Below are 21,938 nucleotides of genomic sequence, written 5' to 3'. Positions count from 1 at the left end.
GGGATGTACAGGAGAGTTGACCCTGGGTAGACCGGTGGAGTGGGCGGAGGGGTGCAGTGGGCGGAAGGGTGCAGTGGGCGGAGGGTGCAGAGAGGTGCAGTGGGCGGAAGGGTGCAGTGGGCGGAGGGTGCAGAGAGGTGCAGTGGGCAGAGAGGTGCAGCGGAGTGCAGTGGGTGGAGGGTTGCAGTGAGCAGACAGGTTGAGTGGGCGGAGGGGTGCAGTGGGCGGAGAGGTGCAGGGGGCAGAGGGGTGCAGTGGGCGGAGGGGTGCAGTGGGCAGAGGTGCAGTGGGCAGAGGTGCAGTGGCCGGAGGGGTGCAGTGGGCAGAGGTGCAGTGGCAGAGGGGTGCAGTGGGCGGAGGGTGCAGTGGGCAGAGAGGTGCGGAGAGCCTGACATCCCTGCCTCTGAGACTGGAGGCAGTTGACCGGCAAGTGAGGCAGCTGGACGGAAGTTAGGCCCTTATTGGATTTGGGGTTTTTTTTGGTTTGCACTTTCTGGGTGTGGGGATTTAAGAGCTGAGTTGACCAGGGACGTAGCCTGTGCAGAGCTGACCTGTAACTGCCAGCACTAGATGAACTGCAGAGGTGCTTCTGGCCCACAGGTCTTCTGTCCCCACTCCGTGCTGCATCCCCCCTTTCCACAGTTTCCAGGAGCTGTGGAAGGAGATGCTCTTGCTCTCTCCCATGACGGGAGGTACGGGTGGGAACCTTTCCTCTAGCCAGAAAGCCTCCAGACCCTTATTCACCAACGTTCCTTGGCTTGGAGCCTTCCTCCTTTCTCCCAAATCTTCCTTTTCTGTGCACTTTCCCCACTGGACTCTCCTCAAGCAGAACCTGGAATTCCCAGCTCTGCTGTCTCCAGTTCTCTCTTCCCCGTACTCATGGCGACATCAGCTACCAGTCCCAGTTCACCGATGCGGGCAGAGGACCTCCTGAGTGACTCCTCAGAAGCCCCTGGGCTGAACCAAGTGTCCTCGGAGGTGACCTCCCAGCTCTATGCCTCTCTGCACCGCAGCCGGCAGGCTGAGGCCACAGCCCGAGCGCAGCTGTATTTACCCTCCGCCTCCCTCCCACCTCATGAGGGCTTAGACGGCTTGGCCCAGGAGCTGAGTCGCAGTTTGTCCATTGGATTGGAGAACAACTTGAAGAAAAAGATGAGGGAGGTGTGTCTGGGGGGTGGACCTCTAAGATTTTGGGATTGGGGGTGATAAAAAACAAAAAGCTTTATTGAGATTTGAACTGTTGTTGGATTTCAAATTCCTTTTAAGTACACAGTCATGCTTGTTTCCGGAAGCAGATGTGTATGAGGGGGAGAGTGGCCTGGGACACTGTAATTTGGGAAATCGTGAAATTTCCCAGTGTTTTCCTTTGTCAGAGATACCTGCACTGTGGGCTAGGTTGCTGTGCTTTGACTGGGATTTGGGGGCTGGGGGTGAGGATAAGTTTTCTCCATCCTAAAAAGTAACTAGGGACTTAAGGATAGAGCAACATATGCTAAGATCCCTCCAGCTCAAAACTGTTTTGATTGTATGGTTCAAAATTAGGCATGTAAATAACGAAAGCACCTATACTAATAAAAGGGTAATATGCTAATTAGACCAGACATCTCTGGACGTCCTTCCGGACAAAGCCACAGTGGCGGGGGCAGAGGCAGTTAGGGTGATCAGGCCAGCAGGAGAGCAGTTAGGGGGCGATCAGGCCAGCAGGCAGAGGTGGTTAGGGGCGATCAGGCAGACAGGCGAGCGGTCCCAGATTGCGAGAGGGATGTCCGACTGCCAGATTAGGCCTGATCCCTAAACTAGCAGTCGGACATCCCCCGAGGGGTCCCAGATTGGAGAGGGTGCAGGCCGGGCTGAGGAACCCTCCCCTCCCCCCCCCACACACACACCTGTGCATGAATTTCATGCACCGGGCCTCTAGTAGTTTAGTAAACATGTTACAGGGAAGATATTAGTGTTGCATAGAAAAGGTCTCACAACAATTTGCAGACTGGTAGGCCTTCCAGAGTTCGAAAAGCTGATAGCCATGGGCTACACAAGTCTTTAGGCGGGGTATCTGCTCTCTAGTCGGTAAGAATCCTCGCCACATTTAATTTAATGTGCCAGATCAACTTATTCACACAACCTGTCTGGCTTCTGTACACATTTGAGTGTCTGACCCTTATTGGGTCACGTTCTCCTGTTCTTGCTTTTCTAGGTGCTGGAGCAAAAGGTATTGGGCTTTAGGGGGTACTGGATGCTATCTACCCTGGCAGTAGTTGAATATAGATTATTCAAGTTGCTTCTGGTTTCTGTGTTCCTTTTTTCTAGGATGGTTCCAAGCATATCTTTGAGATGGAAAGTGTTCGGGGCCAACTCCAGAGCATGCTCCAAAACTCACGTGATACAGCCTATCGTGAGTAAATCCCTTCCCCACAAAGGAGAACCTGGATTTACGGGATGGGAGGAAGCAGAGAAAGGAAGTGGCTGCGGGAGGACCTAGACCTCTGACAGGATTTCCGGATGAAAGGCTCCGTTCTTTGGCAGAGGGGCTGGAGGAGTGGGTGAAGTAGAAAGGAAGATGCTCTGCTCTCTTCTCCAAGTGGTCCCTGTTCTCTCCTTACCTGACCCTGGCTGTGGGTCCCTCTGCCTCCCTGCAGGGGATCCCCTTACTCCAGGTGCTGGTTCAGAGAGACGGGAAGAAGACTCCTTTGACAGTGAAAGCACAGCCACCTTGCTTAAGTGAGTTCTCCTTGGGATTCTTCTAGCTTGCTTTCTTGGAAAGCCGAGTGTTCTATTCCTTTACTGCCCTTGTACCTCTTAAAACCTAAGACACTTGTCACTTAGCTTTTGGTTTTATTCGTTCTCTCCTATCTTCTACTCCTTTTACTCCTTCAGGAACATGGGCATCTGCTGACTAGTACCTGGCCTTCTCCCCACCTCTAGTCCTCCCTCTCCCAGGAGAGTTAGCTTGCTTCTGCTGAGACTTTTACCACAGGAAGTGTGGCATAGAGGAAGGAGCACTATAGAGTGAATCACAGAACCTATGTGCTACTATGGTTCTACTAGAGGCCCGGTGCATGAATTCGTGCATGGATGGGGTCCTGCTGACCCTGATCGTGGTGATCAGGCTGGCGAGGGGAGGGGCCTAGAGCAGTTGGCCGGCCGGCCCCACCCCCCGGTCGAACCCCCGGTCCAGGGGACAATTTGCATATCAGCTTTTTATTATATAGGATCACTACCTAACTTAAAGACTTCAACCGAGTCTCTTGCCCTTTCTGAGTTTTAGTTTCCTCATTTGTAAGATGTCACGGTTGGACTAGTGGGTCTCAAAAGTTTTCCCAATCTTAATATTTCTACCTGGTTTGCTCAGCACCCGGCCCCTGCAAGACTTATCTCCATCTAGCTCAGCCCAAGCCCTGGAGGAATTGTTTCCCCGTTACACCAGCCTTCGGTCGGGACCCCCACTCAACCCCCCGGATTTCCAGGGCCTGAGAGATGCACTGGATTCAGAGCATACACGCCGGAAGGTGAGATATCAAAGCTTCCTTTTGAAAGCAGCAAAGATTAGAAAAGGGCTGATGCTAAAAAGGCAGAGGCTTAAGGGCCCACAAGCTGGGACTTTGCTCAGATGGCTCTTCAGGGAGACCTTCTTTCACCATCCTATCTAAAACGGCACACCTCTCCTCCAGGTAGTCATTACTCTCATTCCCTTCACGTAGCTTATCACAGTCTGATATAACTTCTGAAAACGAAGCTCCTTGTTCAGCACTGTCTTCCTAAGGTTTAGAATATACCCAACACACAGAAGCACGCCATAGGCATGTGGTGAACACACAGTGAGCTCTGTTGCCTTGTACAGAGGCTTCATAGCTGCTGATGTAATGAGCTTTATCTCTCTGCACCTTAGCCTGTCTGAAGTGGAAGAAAGAGACACAAGGCAGAAGAAAAATCAAAATCATCGATTATGTTGTCATTTTTGGAACTCTGTCTTCTATTTTATTTTTTTAAAATATATTTTTATTGATTTCAGAGAGGAAGGGAGAGGGAGAGAGAGATAGAAACATCAATGATGAGAGAGTTATTGATCGGCTGCCTCCTGCATACCCCCTACTGGGGATCAAGCCTGCAACCTGGGCATGTGCCCTCACTCGGAATCGAACCCATGACCTCTCAGCTCATAGATTGATGCTCAACCATTAAGCCACGCCAGCTGGACTCTGTCTTCTATTTTCAACTGCCTGGGCATGAATGAAAGGCTTTTGCCTTTATCCTTGCTTTGTTTAATCATTGTGTTCAATGAGCTTCTCAGGCAGGAATAACCGCCACTCCTTGCAGCGTGGGCTGCTGCACCTCTGCCCAAAGGTCCATAGATCAAGGAAGGGGAGAGCCTGGAAGCTAAGCCCCTGCTCTCTGAGATGGCAGAGGAAGGTGGTGGAGGCCTTGGGCCTTAAGGTTCCTGCTCTATAATCCCCGGTTTTCCTCCAACTCTATTCTGTTCTTGGGACACAGCCCATTTCCTGTCTGCAGTCCATTTCCCTTAGAGGAGGTGGAAGGTTTGGCGCTTGGACTGAGGATGGCAGCACTCAGTTTCCTTATCCTTCTTCCCAGCATTGCGAGCGCCATATTCAGAGCCTACAGACCCGAGTGCTGGAGCTGCAGCAGCAGTTAGCTGTGGCCGTGACTGCTGACCGCAAGAAAGACATCATGATTGAACAACTGGACAAGGTGCCAGGCTAGCAGAATGTGCTGGGTCTTTCCACAGGGAGCACCAAGGAATAGTAAACAGGGGTGGCCAACCAGCATCTCTTTGTTCATGCTAGGAGCAGGGGTGAGGGGTGGTTACTGACTCCTGGGAGAAGGTGACTGTTGATCTTACCCCCATGGACAGAAAGAGGACAAAAATGTCATTTTGAAATTCCATCTGACTTTCCTTTCCTGAGACCCTGGCCCGTGTGGTGGAGGGCTGGAACCAGCATGAAGCCGAACGCACAGAGGTACTTCGGGGACTCCAGGAGGAGCGCCAGGCAGCTGAACTCACTAGAAGCAAGCAGCAGGAGGTGGGCAATGCGTTTTACATGGAATTAGAACCCAGGTCACTGATTGCTAGCATAAGGGGGGTAGAAATAGCTCTGGGATTAGGTCCTAACAGATTGACCTCAATCTTGCAGTAACTGGCCTGACAGTTCTCTCTTATTTCTGCTCCTGTCACTGTTTCTGTTGTTAAACTTGCATCACTTATATCTTCCCAGCTTTCCATACACCATGCAGTCTTTTTGGCTCTCAAGTCATTTCGTTAACTCTTAGTTTTTAAAGTTTACATTGTTAATGCTTATTGAAGTATAACATATAGAGATTCCCCTCAGTTCCTCTGTCCTATGTACCTTTCTTCCCAAAAGACAGTAACCCGCCTGGAACAAAGTCTTTCTGAGGCCCTGGAGGCCCTGAATCGCGAGCAGGAAGGTGCCAGAATACAGCAACGGGAAAGAGAGATGCTGGTAAGAATGCTGGGCTTGGTTAATTCCAATAGAGGCTGTTATGTTAATTACTTCTAGAAGGCTATGGGCAATTGGTGGATGTGGGAATTCAAAACTTTAGTTACATCAGGGCAATGTTTCTCAAAGTATGTTCCTTAGAACACTAGTTCCGCTAGATACTCTCCAAAAAGGGCTCTGCCACCAAGTAAGTTTAAAAGACTACAAATTAATCCTCACCACATACATCTAGGGCAGTGGTTCTCAACCTTCCTAATGCTGCGACCTTTTAATACAGTTCCTCATGTTGTGGTGACCCCCAACCATAAAATTATTTTCGTTGCTACTTCATAAACTGTAATTTTGCTAGTGTTATGAATCGTAATGTAAATATCTGATATGTAGGATGTATTTTCATTGTTACAAATTGAACATAATTAAAGCATAGCGATTAATCACAAAAAACAATATGTAATTATATATGTGTTTTCCGATGGTCTTAGGCAACCCCTGTGAAAGGGTCGTTCGACCCCCAAAGGGGTCTCGACCCACAGGTTGAGAACCGCTGATCTAGGGGATTATTTTAAAATACGGATTTCTGGGACCCATCCCCAGAGGTTTTGACTCAGTAGATATATGATGGTGGTTAGGAACCTAAATATTTTCAGAAATTTCCTAGGCGATTTTGTTCAGCCAGGTTTGGGAATTTTAGTCTAGGGCATAGCCAAAGAAGGGATGATACTCATTCATGTTTCTTATTGCTGAAATGATAAGGTGATTACCCATATGAATTAGTAGCCAGGTTTGGAACTTGTTGCATGCATGACAGACACATGCTTGCTACATGCATGCTGGTACTTAAAATCTTAACAGGCTACATCCAACCGTGTTATGAAGGTTGCTGGTTGGCTAGTACATGATAGTAGGCTGGGTTTTTTATTCTTTGTGGAATTTTTTATGATGGTGATAGCTTTTATATATTGAAAACTTACTAAGTGCTAAATGCTTTACATATACTTTTTTTCCCCAAAGGATTTTCTAATTGATTTTTTGAGAGAGAGGAAGAGGGTGAGAGAGAGAAATATCAATGCGAGAGCGATACATCGATCAGCTGCCTCCTGCACTCCCCCTACCAGGGATTGACCCCGCAACCCGGGCATGTGCCCTGACCAGGAATCGAACCGGCAGGCTTTTGGTGCATGGGATGATGCCCAACCAACTAAGCCACACCGACCAGGGCTACATACACTTTTTACTTTAATCTTCACAAGGTAGACCCTAATATTATGCCTGCCCATTTCACGCGTAGTAAATGACAGAGCTGGGATTCAAACTGCGATTTCTGGAACAAAAGCTCTTATCATATTATAATCCTGTAGGCTTGTCAGCTTTTGTATTTTTAATGGACATACTTCTCAGCAGGCACATTGTATGGGGGCGGAGGGGCAGATTGCTGGTCTCTTGAGGGCATGCTGAGGGTCTTGGTTTTATCCTGGGACCATAGGAAGAGGAAAGGCAAGCTCTGACCTTGAGCCTGGAGCTAGAACAGCAGCAGTGCCGGGCGCTGCAGCAAGAACGGGATGAGGCTCGTGCTGGGCAGATCAGTGAGCACCGACAGTTGGAGACACTGCAAGTTGCCCTAGAAGAAGAGCGGCAGACCTGGGCCCAGCAAGAGCGCCAGCTGAAGGAGCGCTCCCAGGCCCTGCAGCAGGAGAGCCAGGCTCAGCTGGAAAGGGAAAAGGTAAAAGCAGCAGTTGGCCAATGGGGACAGATGAAGGGCAAGATAATTGAATAAGATGGGATGTCAGAGTGTGGGGTGTACGGGGCTGGGATGGAGAGTGAAGAACTATATGTGGGAGACAAGGTGGAGATTGTAGGGCCAGCTAGAAGGGCTTGGGCATCAAATACACGAAAACCAAAGCGTAAGGTTAAACAGAGATTAGACACTAGATCACATGTGAAGGGAGGGAAAGGAAGCTTGGGTTTTCGGGTATTGGGGGGGGGGTGAATTGGGGAATAGAGGTAACCGGGCGACAGGAAATTCGGTGTGTACTGAAGTGTGATTCCCCTTTCTCAGGGGAACGTGCAGAGGGAAGCCCAGGCCGCCCGGGAGGCCCAGCAGCAGCTGGCACTGGTGCAGGCCGAGATGCGACGGGTAGAAGGAGAGCTGGATACAGCCCGGAGAGAGAGAGACGCCCTGCAGCTGGAAATGAGCTTGGTGCAGGTCAGTGGAAGGAACTCTGAAGCAGCGTGACCTTTCAGAGTCATGGCAAACACGTTTCTAATTAGACTTTTATGGGCCTTTGTTTTTATGTGTAAAATGTGTGTTAAGGACAAATTAATAAGTTTCTGAGAGCAAGTCCATCTCAGAGACTTCTTTCCCTTATTAGTGGTTGACTTAAAGAAGATATTCAATTTCTGGGTTAGTTAGACCAGTGTTTGAACAAGCACACTTCTTTCACTGTCTCATTGAGTTGGAGGACTGACCACATGGAAAGTAATTTATCATGGAGACCAACGGTATAGATGTTAGTAAACAACTTATAAGTAGCAGTTTATAAGCTGCTGTCACTCCTGAATTGGTGCTAGATGTATGTGTGTACTTGTGTATTCAGTAAGCCTGTTGAATAGCCCCTCCATGTAAGCTCTGTGCTAGCAGCCGGGATCAGCCCTTGCCAACAAGGAGCTCTCCAGCCAGGAGGGAATTTGTCTAGTGCACACATTTGTGAAGTAGTATGGTAAACGATAATTGAGGGTAAGAACTACTCAAATGTCATTTTCTTAGTGAGGTCTTCCCCAACCACACTGAGTAAAATCTGCAACCTCTGACAATCCATTTCCCTTCCCTGTTTAACTTTCCTCCTAATATACTACGTAGCATACCTTTTAAAATCTTGTTTGTTTTCTGTAAGATCCATGAAAGCAAGGATTTTTGTCTATTTATTGTAGAATTCCAGAATAGTGCCTGGCTTTAGTGTTCAAGCCCTCTATTTCCTTATTGTTCTACTATTACTGAAAGTGGGGTATTGAAGTCTCCAACTATTATTGTAGAACTGTCTATTTCTCTCTTTATTACTGTCGATTATTAATGTATTTGGGGGCACTCTTAGGTGCATAAATGTTTATAATTGTTCTACATTTTTTCATGTTTTTATTTATTTTAGAGAGGAGGGGGGAGAGAGAGAAACATCAATGTGAGAAACATCGATCATCACCTCCCATACACACCCCGATAAGGGATTGAACCTGCAACCTGGGCATGTGCCCTGACCAAGAATCAAACTGGCAACTTTTCAGTGCATGGGTTGATGCTCAACCAGCTGAGCCACACTGGCCAGGGTGCTAATATCTTCTTGATATAACTGTTTTTGACTTAAAATTTATTTTCTCCCACAATAATATAGCTCCTGAGCTCTCTTTTGGTTACTATTGGCATGAACTATCTTTTTACTTACAACCTATTGCATCTTTGTATTTAAAGTGAGTCTCTTATAGAAAATATATAGGTGGCCCTAACCCGTTTGGCTCAGTGGATAGAGCACCAGCCTTCGGACTGCAGGGTCCCAGGTTCGATTCCGGTCAAGGGCATATACCTTGGTTGCGGGCACATCCCCAGTAGGGGGTGTGCAGGAGGCAGCTGATCTCGATGTTTCTCTCTTGGTATCTCTAACTCTCTATCCCTCTCCCTTCCTCTCTGTAAAAAATCAATAAAATATATTTTAAAAAAAGAAAATATATAGGTGGATCATGGCTTTTTGTTTTGTTTTATTAATCATAGGCATATACAAAATTCCCTATTTAGTTTATTTATGATGATAACTACCTTTTTTCAATTACAGTTGACATGCAATTTTTTTTAAGACTAATTGCTACAGTCTTTTTAAAAAAATTTTTTTATTGATTTCAGAGGGAGGAAGGGAGAGGGAGAGATAGAAACATCAATGATGAGAGAGAATCATGGATTGGCTGCCTCATGCACTGGGGATCAAGCCCACAACCCAGGCATATGCTCTGACCAGGAATTAAACCGTGACCTCCTGGTTCATGGGTCAACGCTTAACTGCTGAGCCATGCTTGCTAACTTGGTTAGGCTTGCACACTCCCTCTCTCTCTCTCTTTTCTTCTCTCAACCTCTTTCCTCTTCCCACCCTCTTCTTCTTTCTCCCTTTCCCACCTCATATTATTTGAGAGTTTCTTTTGGACTTCATGGGAGAATATCCTTTTTTTATCATTTAAATTATTTAAGATTTATTTTATCTCTTAATCTGCTGGGGTCCAACCCCAGCAGGTCCAGGGGTCCCCAAAGGTGTGGATGGAGTCGGCGAAGAGGGAAAGACTCGGGGGCAGCGTTCAGTTGATCAGCATGGTTGGGTTCTCTTGCCTGGTTCTATTGCCAGGTTCTGTAGGTTCTCCAGCCAGGTTCGGTCGCCAGGTTCTGTCCAGGTTCTCCTGCCATGTTCTGTCTAGATTCTCCAGCCAATTTCTGTAGCCAGGTTCTGTCCAGGATCTTTTTCCATGTTCTCTCGCTAGGTTCTGTCTCTAGGTTCTGTGTCTAGGTTCTGTGTCCTGTTGTCTTGTTACATCTGTATTTATACCAGTTGATTCCAATCCTATCAATCTCTATTCCAAAGGTTAGGGCGTTTCTTATCTCCATTCCAGGGAGTAAAGATTATGTAGCTTAAGCATGATTGTTCGTAGTTAAAGTGATTAATTACCCGTCTGGCACTTAGTTAAGGGGTTTTATTCCCTCCCTAACTTCAGGGGAAAATCCCTACCTGGAGAAACAACCTTTCTCAGAGAGGTGACCTTGGTTAAAACACATAGTGCCAAGAAGGTGAGCAAACATATTAAGAACAGTATACCATATATGCCAGGTCCCTTGAAACAGCAAGGATGGACCGGCTCCCAGCATTAATCTATGGCCAGCTTTTCTAAATGTTTCATGTGTGTTTGAGAACATGTATAGTGTTTGGGTGCAGTTTTTTTGTTTTTTTGTGTTTTTTTGGGGGTGCAGTTTTGAATGTGTGTCTAGTTTGTTAACTGTTGAGACCAATATAACCATATAGATTTTTTTCTGTTAAATCTCCTTAGTATGGATTTGTCTATTTTTCCTGCAGTCTGTCAATTTTGCTTTATACATTTTGTGGCTATGTTATTAGATGCATATAAATTTTTAAATTGTTATATCATTTTCTGGTAATTGGATGTTTTATCCTTACGAGGTGACTATCTTTTATAATGCTTTTGCCTTAGGGTGTATTTTTGCTTAATATTAATCGAGCTCTGCCAACCTTTCTTTTAAAAATAGAATTTTCCTGGCAAATATTTTTCTAATCTTTTTACTTTCAACTTTTATATATTTGTATTTTAGTCAGAGCATGAGGTTCATTAGCATTTAATCTATTTATTCATAGTTGGATCGGTGCTTTACTTTATATCTTATTTTGTCTTGCCTATTCAGTGTTTATTTTTCTCTCCTTTCTTGTATCTTTTAGATTCATTACTTTTCGCTCATTTTACTCATTGACATTTTTCTTCCTCAGCTAGTTTCAAAGTCATAAACTCAATTTCTGTTTGTTTGTTTGCTTGTATATGGGTTACTTTAGAAATAATAACATGCATACCTAAATTATCAAAGTTTAATTATCAGAGATAAATATCAAAGACAAAAAAAGGAGCATCAATTCTACATGTATGGCTCAAAGTAGAATTCTCAGAGAACTTTAAAAATTGTTTTTTAAATACAATGAAAGTTATCTGTACCACAGGTTCAAATATCTATAATAATAAAAGCATAATATGCTAATTAGACCAGACATCCTTCTGGATGAAGCCGGGGCTACTAGGGAAGCCCAGGTCCCAGGAGCCAGAGGGAAGCTGGTGCCAGCAGCCAGGAGAAGGAAGGCCTAATCTTGCACGAATTCCATGCATCTCGGGCCTCTAGTACTAAAGTAAAAAGCATTGATTGCTTCCTCTTATCACACCATTTGGTGTGCCTCCTTCCAGAGCCTTCTCATTTATGGGCTGGTGCATTAAAAATATGTGAACATGCTGTGTATTTGCTGCAACTTGTTAGATTTTTAACCTCAGATCATAGACACCTTTCCATGTCAGCACATTCAGATGTATATCATTCTTTTTAAGGGTTATATAATACTGCAAGGAATAGATGAATCATAGGTTACTTAAGCATTTTTCTTTTGAAGAGAAGTTTACACGGATACCAATTTTTCACTATAAAAACAGTGCTGCAGTGAACATCATTATGCATAGTCTTTGGTACCCCTTCTATAGGACAGATTCCTAAACGTGGAATTGCTGGCTTAAAGGGAATATATATATAATTATTTTTTTTTTTCATTAAAGAAATTAGGTAGCCGTAACCGGTTTGGCTCAGTGGATAGAGCATCGGCCTGTGGACTGAAAGGTCCCAGGTTCGATTCCGGTCAAGGACATGTACCTTGGTTTCAGGCACATCCCCAGTGTGGGGTGTGCAGGAGGCAGCTGGTTGATGTTTCTCTCTCATCGATGTTTCTGACTCTCTATCCCTCTCCCTCCCTCTCTGTAAAAAAATCAATAAAATATATATTTAAAAAAAAAGAAATTAGGTAACAAGATATCTAGAGTCAAAATCATAGAAACAGAAAGTAGAATGCTGGTTGCCAGGATTGAGGTCATCATTTAGTGGATATAGAGTTTCAGTTTTACAAGATGAAAAAGTTCTAGAAATCTACACAACAATATAGTTAACACTACTCAAATGTACACTTAAAATGGATTAAGAGGGTACATTTCATATTATGATTTTCTTACTACAATTTAAAACATTTTTTAAACAATTTAGGTTAGTGCAAGAGTTTGGTATGATTGGGACGTATTTGGGATCAGTGAGGTAGATGGGTGGTGGGAAATCATAAAGGGCCTTGTAAGTCATGTTAAGTAGCTAGAACTTTTTTAGGCAGTTGGGACATTTGAAGGTTTTCAAACAAGGGAATAAATTGCACATTTTTGTATTTTTGGATACTTAACCAGCCACGAAGGGGAGGATCTATTGGGGCCAGAATGGGAGAGGAGAGAGGGTATGGTAGAGGCAATGAGGTCAATTAGACTTGAAATGATATTGAATTAACGTAGTGGTGAGTGGAGGGGTAAATTAGATGTTAAGGAAATAGAATGGAACGATCAGTTGGAAGGGGTAAAGAAATAGGAGAAGTCAAGGATAACTCCAGGTTTCAAATAGCTTGCGTGTTTCAGTGGAGATCGGTGTCATTAATTAGGGCAAGAAATATAATAGGGACAGAAGGTTTGAGGGTAAAAAACCAAATAAGCTCATTTTGGATGTATTGTGTTTGAAGTGTATCCAAATAGTTATTCAATAGTTGTTCTTTTTTTTAAAATCTATTTTTATTGATTTCAGAGAGGAAGAGAGAGGAAGAGATAGAAACATCCATGATGACAGAGAATCATTGATCGGCTATCCCCACTGGGGATTGAGCCCGCAACCCAGGCATGTGCCCTGACCGGGAATTGAACCATGACTTCCTGGTTCATAGGTCGATGCTCAACCACTGAGCCATGCTGCCTGGGCTCAATAGTCATTCTTAACGCCTGGAAGAAAGGTCTAGGCCTGTGGTTGGCAAACTGCGGCTCACGAGCCACAGGCGGCTCTTTGGCCCCTTGAGTGTGGCTCTTCCACAAAATACCAGCTCTTCCACAAAATACCGACTTCTGCGCATGGGCCACGAAGTTTCAATCGCACTGTACATGCATGCCCACACGTGGTATTTTGTGGAAGAGCCACACTCAAGGGGCCAAAGAGCCGCCTGTGGCTTGTGAGCCGTGGTTTGCCGACCACAGGTCTAGGCTAAAGAGAGAGAGATTGAGAAAGTGTTCAAAGTATAAATGGCAGCAAAAAAACACGGCCTAAAGGCCAAACATTGATTATACACATGCAGAAGCATCAGTGGCCGGAGTGTTAGTGCGAGGTCAAAAGAAGGCTGAGGACAGGACTGAAGGAAGCATTGAACCTTTATGGACAGAAGGAAGAAGAGCAATCAGCTGAGTCCGAGGAGCAGCCAGATAGAATGAAAACACGGAGATGGTGGCAGGCGGCATCATGGGCGCCAAGGGAACATGGTTTTAGAGGGAAGGGTTGGTGTAGGGGGCAGATGTTGCAGCAAGACCACATAAGACTGAGAAAGCACCAGTGTTGGACTTAAACATTAAATTCTTTCATGACGTATACTATAAGTAGAAATCATCTCAGTGAGTTGAAAAAGAAATATGAGAAAATGGAGAGAGTGATATAGCCTGGTTCTGCTTTAGGAGGAAGGGACACTGACATTTATTGACTGTCAGGTACTGTTACCTCTGACACATGACAAATTTGATTACTCTACGTAACATTTATTTTGGTTGAAAAAAATACATTTCTTTTGTCCAGAGTCATTTTCAGCTTTGTGTACACATAAGGTGTGAGTACTTCATGATCTAAAACAGCGGTTCTCAACAGGGGTCGCCAAAGACCATCCTGCATATCACATATTTACATTACGATTCATAGCAGTAGCAACATTACAGTTATGAAGAAGCAACAAAAATAATGTTATGGTTGGGTCACAACATGAGGAACTGTATTTAAAGGGCCAGAAGGTTGAGAAGGAAAGGTCTAAAAGGAAAGGGAACCTCTTCCACTCACGTGGCAAAGCTCTTGACATGTCCTTTTGGGCATGTGAGGGGACATGTTGGCACATGGGTTTTTGTCTACATTCTATCATCGGTCCTCTCTTAATTCCAAACAGAATTGAGCTATTACCCACCTTCCTCACTCCCAGGCCCGGTATGAAAGCCAGCGGATCCAGCTGGAGTCAGAGCTGGCTGTGCAGCTGGAGCAGCGGGTGACAGAGCGGCTGGCCCAGGCTCAGGAGAGCAGCCTGCGGCAAGCAGCTTCCCTGAGGGAACAGCACAGGTACTGGGCCTTCCTGGATGCTGGCCCTCCTCGGCCACACAGGTGCCGTTCGTGCCCCGCCCACATCCTCTCCGAGCCCTTGTTTCCCACGTGCTGGCTGCCACACCTGGGGACAGCTGCCTACAGGTGCACAGAGAGCCAGAGTGCTTGATGACTTTCCTCCCAGAGGGCGTAGCCTTTACCCAGTGACTGAAGGGACAATGATGAGCTGTGACCTACTCCATCTCCAGAGCTGCCCTGTGGGATCGAGCCTCCTTCCCATCCCAGTCTCCCTTCCCCTCTTCCCCACTCTCCTACCAGTTTTTTTTTTTGAAAATGCTTCTTAAGTGAATTATTTTCCTATAAATCCTCATCTCAGCCTCTGCTTCTGGGGAGCCCATCCGAAGGCACCAGCTCTGTCCTCGTCTCTTCCTGAGCCCGCTGTGCTGTGTCCTGCTGGCTGCCTGTGGCTGGCTGTCTCACAGGCACACATGCTGGCTTCTGTCTCCACGTTCAGTTTTCTCGTCTCACCCGTGTCCTCTTAGGAAGCAGCTGCAGGACCTCAGTGGGCAGCACCAGCAGGAATTGTCCACTCAGTTGGCTCAGTTCAAGGTGGAAATGGCAGAACGAGAGGAAAGGCAGCAGCAGGTGGCTCAGGACTATGAGCTCAGGTACTGGTCCTGGGCGCACCCCTTGGAGGCCTGGTCCGTTCCCTGCGCGCAGAGCCCAGCCTGGGAGTGGTGAGAGCTGCCCTCCATAGACCTTCCTCTTCTGCATTGGCTCCACCTCCTGTCAGGATTTCTGATGTCTCTGACATTCCGTTTTGGTTCCTCTTATTCCAAGTCTGCTTTCTCAAAGGCTCCCTACGTCAGCTCTCCCGTCTTTTCTTCAGACTGGCCCGGGAGCAGGCGCGAGTGCGGGAACTGCAGAGTAGGAACCAGCAGCTGGAGGAACAGCGGGCCGAGCTGGTAGAGCGACTCCAAGCCATGCTGCAGGCCCACTGGGAGGAGGCAAACCACCTGCTGGGCACCTCTACCCTGCCTGCCAACCCCCCAGTAGGCATTACCCCTTAAGCTAAGCCGCTCAGAGTTGTGTCTAGATCCCTTCTTTGGAAATCTAGCTTCCTCCCAAGGGAACTCCTAAGTTCAGGTCCTTGGACCTGCATTTTTTATCTTTTTTAAATCTGTGTGCTTTTCCCAGAAATAATTGTTTCGTCAAAAGAAATCTTTTTTCCATGGCCATAGCTCACCCAGACTGGCCTCACTGCGTTGGGCCTAACTCTCTCCTCTCCACCCAAGAGGTGGTGAGGAACACATGATATTAGTCTTGCCAAATGGTAGTTGAATTATGGTGTTAAGGGCCAAAATTATTGCTAAGTCCTGCCCTAGAGTAGGGTTGAGAGTCTCACCCTTGACCCGTCTTATGTTGGCATCTCCTGCTTCCTTCTTTTAATTACGAAATTTTTATTATTAGCTAAAATGTTTTTTTGAATAGGTGGTAGCATGCACATGGTAAGAAAAAAATCCAAACAGATCAAAAAGGTACACAGTGAAAGTAACCTCCATCCCATATCTGCACCTCAGTCTCCCCATTCCTCTCCCCAGAAGAACCACTGTTACTGGTGTCTTGAGTGCTCCCCCCACAAATGGTAGCCTTCTTTACACTGTTGTATAATTTTTTATTTAAGTACTTATTGGTGGAATTTAAAGTTGTTGCCTATATTTTGCTACATGCTACAAATTGCTGCAATAAATATCATCAATCGATGTTTTTGTGCAAATATATCTATAAAACTTCTAGAAATGGAATTGTAAGATCAAAAATAAGCATTTTAAAATTTGATAGATACTATCATCTTCTTTTAAGGAAGTTCTACTGATTTGTAATCTGTACAGTGTCTTGCCTCTTTAAATGCACTCGGCTTTGACCCTTCTTTGTGCCTCCCTCTTATGCCCAGGCCCCAGCCGCCTGCCCCTCCAGCCCTGGGCCTCAGGAACGTGAGAAGGGGGAGAGGAGGAACTGGACTGTGCCTCCCATGGCCGTGGCCCTAAAGCCTGTATTGCAGCAGAGCCGGGAAGGCAGGGACGAGCTGCCTGGAGTTCCACCTGTTCTCGGCAGCTCCTCCCCAGACCTTAGCCTCCTGCTGGACCCCCCTTTCCAGAGCCAGCATTCCTTCCAGCCCCTGGAGCCAAAGCCAGATCTCACTTCCTCTTCAGGTAACTGGGGCAGGCATCTTTGGGTTCCCCTTACCTGCATTAATTGGCTCCCTCTTACCTCGCTGCTTTTCTGTCTGGGACTTGAGTATTTAGATGTCTGAGTGACCTTAGGTTGCAAGGAGTAGAAATCTACTCAAGTTGGTTTGAATAAAGGCAGGGAGAGCTCATGGAAATGTGATGTATCTGGACCTAATGAGAACTGGAGTTTGGACCCAGCAGCGCTATCAGGGGCTGAGGCGGCTGCTGCTCCTCCCTTCGGACTTGCATGGGCTCTTGACTGCCTCTCCCTGCACATCTGCTTCTCTCTCTAGGTAGACCAGCACTTCCTGTGCTCAGGACTGTAGCTCTCGTAACTTTAGCTTGAACATGGATTTGACCAGCCAAGACGCTAGATAACCTTACAGAGACCATGGTGTCTGTTCCTTAGGTCCATTTTAAAGAGAAGCAATCTGATGGGTTGGCAACAATCCCTTAGATTGGCTAACCTTGGGAGTGTGCAACTTGTGTGGATGGAGGTGCTCTGTGTGGTGCAAACATGACAACCCAGGTTGAATTAAGAATGAGGGATGCCCTGGCCAGTGTGGCTCATTTGGTTGGAGTGTTGCCCTGTGCACCAAAAGGTCTCAGATTCAATTCCCAGTCAGGGCACATACCCAAGTTGCGGGTTTGATCCCCAGTTGGGGTGTGTGCAGGAGGTGGCCAATCGATGTTTCTCACATCGATGTTCCCCCTGAATATTAGTTTTGGTTCTTTAAGTAGTTTATGGTGGTACTAGAGGCCCGATGCATGAAATTCGTGCAAGAGGCTTGGCCCTCACAGCCCCGGCTTCGTCCGGAAGGTCGTCCGGAAGGACATTGGGTAGGTCGTTTGGCTGTCTGGTCTAATTAGCATATTACGCTTTTATTATTATAGATTTATTTATTTAGAGTCTGAGTACTACAGCTTTCCCCTTCCACCTATACTTCTCAGCATTCAGCTGATTCAGCTCTCAGTCTCCTTCCACCCTTTCCTCCAGCTACTTTAACTTTTCGTTATCCTCTCCTTGCTGCATTGTCCCTCGTATATTTAATAGGCCTCTTTTGGGGGGGCATTTGGTGAGCTGAGTTGTGGAGGAACCCCTGCCCCACAACATACACATGTGCTTGCGCACATACATGTTTCACTCTACAGCTGGGGCCTTCCCCTCTGCAGCTGGAGCCTTCCATCCGGATCACAGAGCAGAACGGCCGTTCCCTGAGGAAGACCCTGGGTCAGATGGCGATGGCTTCCTGAAGCCAGGGCTGCCACACCCTTCTCAGCTGGAGGGCCTCAAGCATTTTTTGTACCAGGTAAGAGAGGGCCCACTCATCCCACCTTTTCTTCTTCCTTCCTCATTTCCTTTTTCTACTCTAGGAGTCCAGGCCTCTGGCTTCATCTTCCTTTTTGGATGAATACTTTGTCCTAGCTTCTTACTCTCTGTCTTATTCCTGTCTCGTAAATCCTTTCTGGAACTTAGGTGACCAACTGTAGCTCTTACTTCCCCAGCTTCTGCTTCCCTCAGATACTAAGTCTCTTTCTTTATTGGTCCTGAGGGAACCTTACTCTCTTGTCCCCCAGCTTCTGGAGACAGTACCCCAGAACAATGAGGACTCCTCTGTGGACCTGTTACCCCCTAAGTCTGGTGAGTGCCAGCCTAAAGGAGGTTGGGGCTGGCCTGGAAAAGTGGGAGTGGGTTGTGTGGGAAGGACTGTGAGGAGCTGGCAAAGATGGTGGAGCCTAATAAAGGCCAGGGGGCAGGACCTCCTTGGCTCTTTAGCCCATTTCCTGATTCTTTGATCTCTTTCCTTTTGCTAGTTCCCCCGACTGCCCCATCTTGGGAGGAAGCCCCTCACGTGCCACGCCTCCCACCCCCTGTCCATAAAACTAAAGTACCCTTAGCCATGGCGTCTAATCTTTTCCGGGTCCATGAGCTTCCCTCAACCCATTTACAGAGCAGTGGTCCCAGCAGTGGCTCCCCAGAGAGAGGTAAGCAGGTCATGGTTTACTGGGAGATACAAGGGAAGGGGTTGGGTGTGGAGCCAGTACTTGGAACAGAGGCCCTCTGGGTTCCTAGGAGATGGGATGAGGCCTGGGGGAGGAGGGCTAGGATGACAGCCATGACTGATGTGTCTCTAGGTGGAGATGGGCTCGTGTCCTCGAGGCAGCTGATGGAGATGTTACGACTGTACCAGGCTCGGGGCTGGGGGGCACTCCCTGCTGAGGACCTGCTGCTCTACCTGAAGAGGCTGGAACAGAGCGGGTACCAGCCTGGGAGGGAAGGGAGGAAGGATTAGGGGGTAGAATCTGGACTGTGGGCAGGCAAATGGGTCAGGCAGGGAAGAGAGGGATGTGCATGTTGTCCATTGAGTACTCTTCTGGGGAGGAAAGTGCGGGTGAGATGTGCATCAACACGTCGTTTCTTCCCGTCTCTCACTGCTCCCCACCTTTCTTCTGTCTCTTCCTTTCTAGTTTGTTTTTTTCTTTGCTTCTAAAAAGTCTCTTCACAGTGTCTTTCTACCTTAGTTTTGTCTTCTTTACCCTGCGGCTCTTAATTCTGAAGCCTGGGCTGTGATTTCCGAGTATAACTCAGTATTTGATTCCACTTATATCTCCTCCTATTTAATTCCAGGTCTATCTTGTTTATTTTTATTCTTTTTTAAAATATGTTTTTATTGATTTCAGAAAGGAAGGGAGAGGGATAGAGATATAAAAACATCAATGACGAGAGAGAACCATTGATTGGCTGCCTCCTGCACACCCCTTACTGGGGGATCAAGCTCGCAACCCTGGCATGTGCCCTTGGTCAGAACGGAACCTGGGACCCTTCAGTCCGCAGACCGATGCTCTATCCACTGAGCGAAACCAGCCAGGGCTATTTTTCTTCTTAAGAGACAGAGTTGGGGAGTAGTTCTTCTATTCAGTGTTGGGGAGAGTGGGAGGAACTGCTTCCCCATCCTGCTCCCTTTATGGCAGGTCTGACAGCCGAGGGGATACTGTCCCTAGAAGGAACACAGACGCCCGCTTGGGTGAGGTCCCCCGGAAAGAGGTGAGCGCAAGCAGGGCAGAAGGAGGGGGATGGAAGGGCTCCTACTCACTCGTTCCTCCAACTCCACTCACTCCCGGCCGGCTCTGTTCTCTGTGGCCTCGTAGGGGCCCCTCCCCTTTGCCGAAAGATGCTGGTCCTCTCCAGGCATGACGCCTTTCCTCAGTGGGCTGGGGATGAGAGTACACAATGCTGACTGTCTCTTCTCTCCCTTCAACTCTCAGGTTCCCTCCCAGGCTCTCCCTCGCCGGCTGGCCACAGTCCCTAAGACTGAAAAGCCTCCAGCACGCAGGAAAAGCGGACACCCTGCCCCTGGCAGCATGAGGAGCCGGGCGGGAATCTGGAGATGAGCCCTGCCCTTTCTCCTCCTCTTCGTGCTCTTGTTACTCTTTTAATAAATGCTCGATAGTCTGTGTTAGAGCCTGTGACTCTTAGGAATTGGCACATGGAGGTTTTGTAGGAAACTATTTTGTAAAGAAACCTCATTTTATTCTGTTTGAGTATTTTTTTATACGTTACATTTCTATTTATATTCTGTGGAAAAAGACATGAGGACAGTCTTATGGCTAGATTGGAGAAGCTTTAATGAGCTAAGGTTCAATGTTTAAAAGCTAAAACCCACAGAGTAACTAGCTGTGGTTGGCAGTGTAATTTTGAATGATTTTTATTTTCTTTATACATTCCTGTGTTTTCCAAATTTTCTAAAACAAGTATGTATTATTAAACAGAAAAAAAACAAACTTTTTAATAAAAGAATAAGTTATGGAAAGAGTTTGAGTAAAAATTTGATTGTTGGAGAGATAGATTTTTCTTTCAGGAGCAGATAATTATTTTCTTTCAGGAGCAGATAAATATTTATGTACTTGATCAACCCCCGTATGTAGTCATCTCGCACCACACCCTCCTCACACAGATGCCCTGTTATTTTTAACTTTTTTAAAAATAATTGATTTGAGAAAGGAGGAAGGGAGAGGGGGTGTAGAAAGGTGAGGGAAGGAGAGAGAGAGAAACATTAACTGGTTGCTTCCTGTACACTCCCAGACCTGGGACCGAACCCTCAACCTAGGTATGTGCCCTGACTAGGGATCAAACCTACAACCTTTTGGTGAATGCGATGATGCTCCAACCAACTGAGCCCCCGCCCAGGGCCTAGGTGAGCGTTTTTAGTGAGAGAATCTACTGGAGTCTGTGAAGTCCTTCTATTTGCTCCTGAATTATTCGGTTAGGCCCAAAATAGATATAATGGGATACAGACTCAAATAGCATTTCATATTAATGAATGTTTAGGTCTTATTTCCTCCCACCTAAAAAGTAACTTCCTAGCCCCTGGGAGAGGAAAAAAGGAAGAAAAGATAAACACACCTGACCAGCAGGCGTATGGGTTCTCCTGCCCCGACTCTGGCCAGGACAGCGTGGTCATCGGTCTCACTCGGGACTGCTCTCGCTGGCAAAGAAACAAGGGGCAAACTCGCGGAGGAGCAGCGCTAGGCTCGGGGCTTCTCAAGCTGCCTCTTCACCCACCTACGGAGATGTTTGCTTTTCTGTTTTTTACCTCAAATACATAAAATTGATTTGACCAAACTCTGTGACTTATGACACAGTATCATTTTCGGTAGCAGAGGGTTTTATACCATTTTTAAAAAACTGGCAAAATGAACACCCAGTCTTATCTCATTATCTCTTGGATTCCAACTTGCCACCATCAGTCAGCATGCCCTACATTTTTCTTAACATTAAAGACAGTCAGGAGAATATTTTCCAGCTCTCCAGAACAAAATCAGAAAAGGGCACAGTGCTGACTTAACCATTTTGTGAGCTAATTATTTTCACTTTTTGCAAATATGCTGTACCCACAGAAAAGTCTGCTTCTTCACCAAATACCACCAAGGAGGCTGGGGAGGAGGAGAAAACCCACAGTCAAGCAGCCCCCCATTTTTCCTCCTATAATTGTCTTGGGAATGCTCTGAGAGAAAAATTAAAATATTTTTGGAGCTCTATAAAAGCCCTCGTTTAGACAAGGTGGGGGTGCATCGGTTAAGATCAAGTTTCACTTGGCGTTCACAGGGTGTGATATGGGACTTTGCCTCCTGAGGACTCCCATAGCTACTTGATATTGGTAGGGGAGGCTCTGGTGGTAGAAGGTATTAGGGTAAAGGCTCAGCTGTTACAACAAACCCAATGGTACATGGCTTTTGGGCCAAGTTTGTTTGGTAACGTCCAGAGCAGTGGGTGGTCCTGCTGCACATGACCGCCTGGGTCTCGGT

The 21,938-nt window shown here is 46.6% G+C and overlaps 1 protein-coding gene across 5 annotated transcripts; it reads left to right on the top strand.

Moving 5' to 3' along the window:
• The first annotated feature begins 224 nt into the window (after positions 1-224).
• Positions 225-20,445, top strand: CNTROB (centrobin, centriole duplication and spindle assembly protein). 5 transcript variants are annotated; one of them, XM_059668698.1, is made up of 20 exons: positions 225-266; positions 378-1,161; positions 2,308-2,392; positions 2,637-2,718; positions 3,350-3,506; positions 4,588-4,704; positions 4,920-5,036; positions 5,376-5,474; positions 6,955-7,191; positions 7,528-7,674; positions 14,285-14,418; positions 14,943-15,068; positions 15,290-15,452; positions 16,355-16,613; positions 17,784-17,941; positions 18,210-18,273; positions 18,447-18,617; positions 18,768-18,891; positions 19,605-19,677; positions 19,899-20,445. In XM_059668698.1, the coding sequence occupies exons 2-20, from the start codon at positions 880-882 to the stop codon at positions 20,022-20,024; spliced, it is 2,721 nt and encodes a 906-aa protein (XP_059524681.1). In that variant the 5' UTR covers positions 225-266; positions 378-879; the 3' UTR covers positions 20,025-20,445. The 5 variants fall into 5 exon arrangements, with proteins under 5 accessions (XP_059524681.1, XP_059524683.1, XP_059524684.1 ...); XM_059668700.1 differs by lacking the exon at positions 225-266 and having other exon boundaries at positions 328-1,161; positions 3,383-3,506; XM_059668699.1 differs by lacking the exon at positions 225-266 and having other exon boundaries at positions 329-1,161; positions 17,805-17,941.
• The last annotated feature ends 1,493 nt before the right edge of the window (positions 20,446-21,938 follow it).

The sequence above is a fragment of the Myotis daubentonii genome, chromosome 16 (assembly GCF_963259705.1).
Source record: "Myotis daubentonii chromosome 16, mMyoDau2.1, whole genome shotgun sequence".
NCBI lineage: Eukaryota > Metazoa > Chordata > Mammalia > Chiroptera > Vespertilionidae > Myotis > Myotis daubentonii.
Note: the sequence above shows the minus strand (reverse complement) of the source record. Positions and strands in the feature narration are given on the sequence as shown.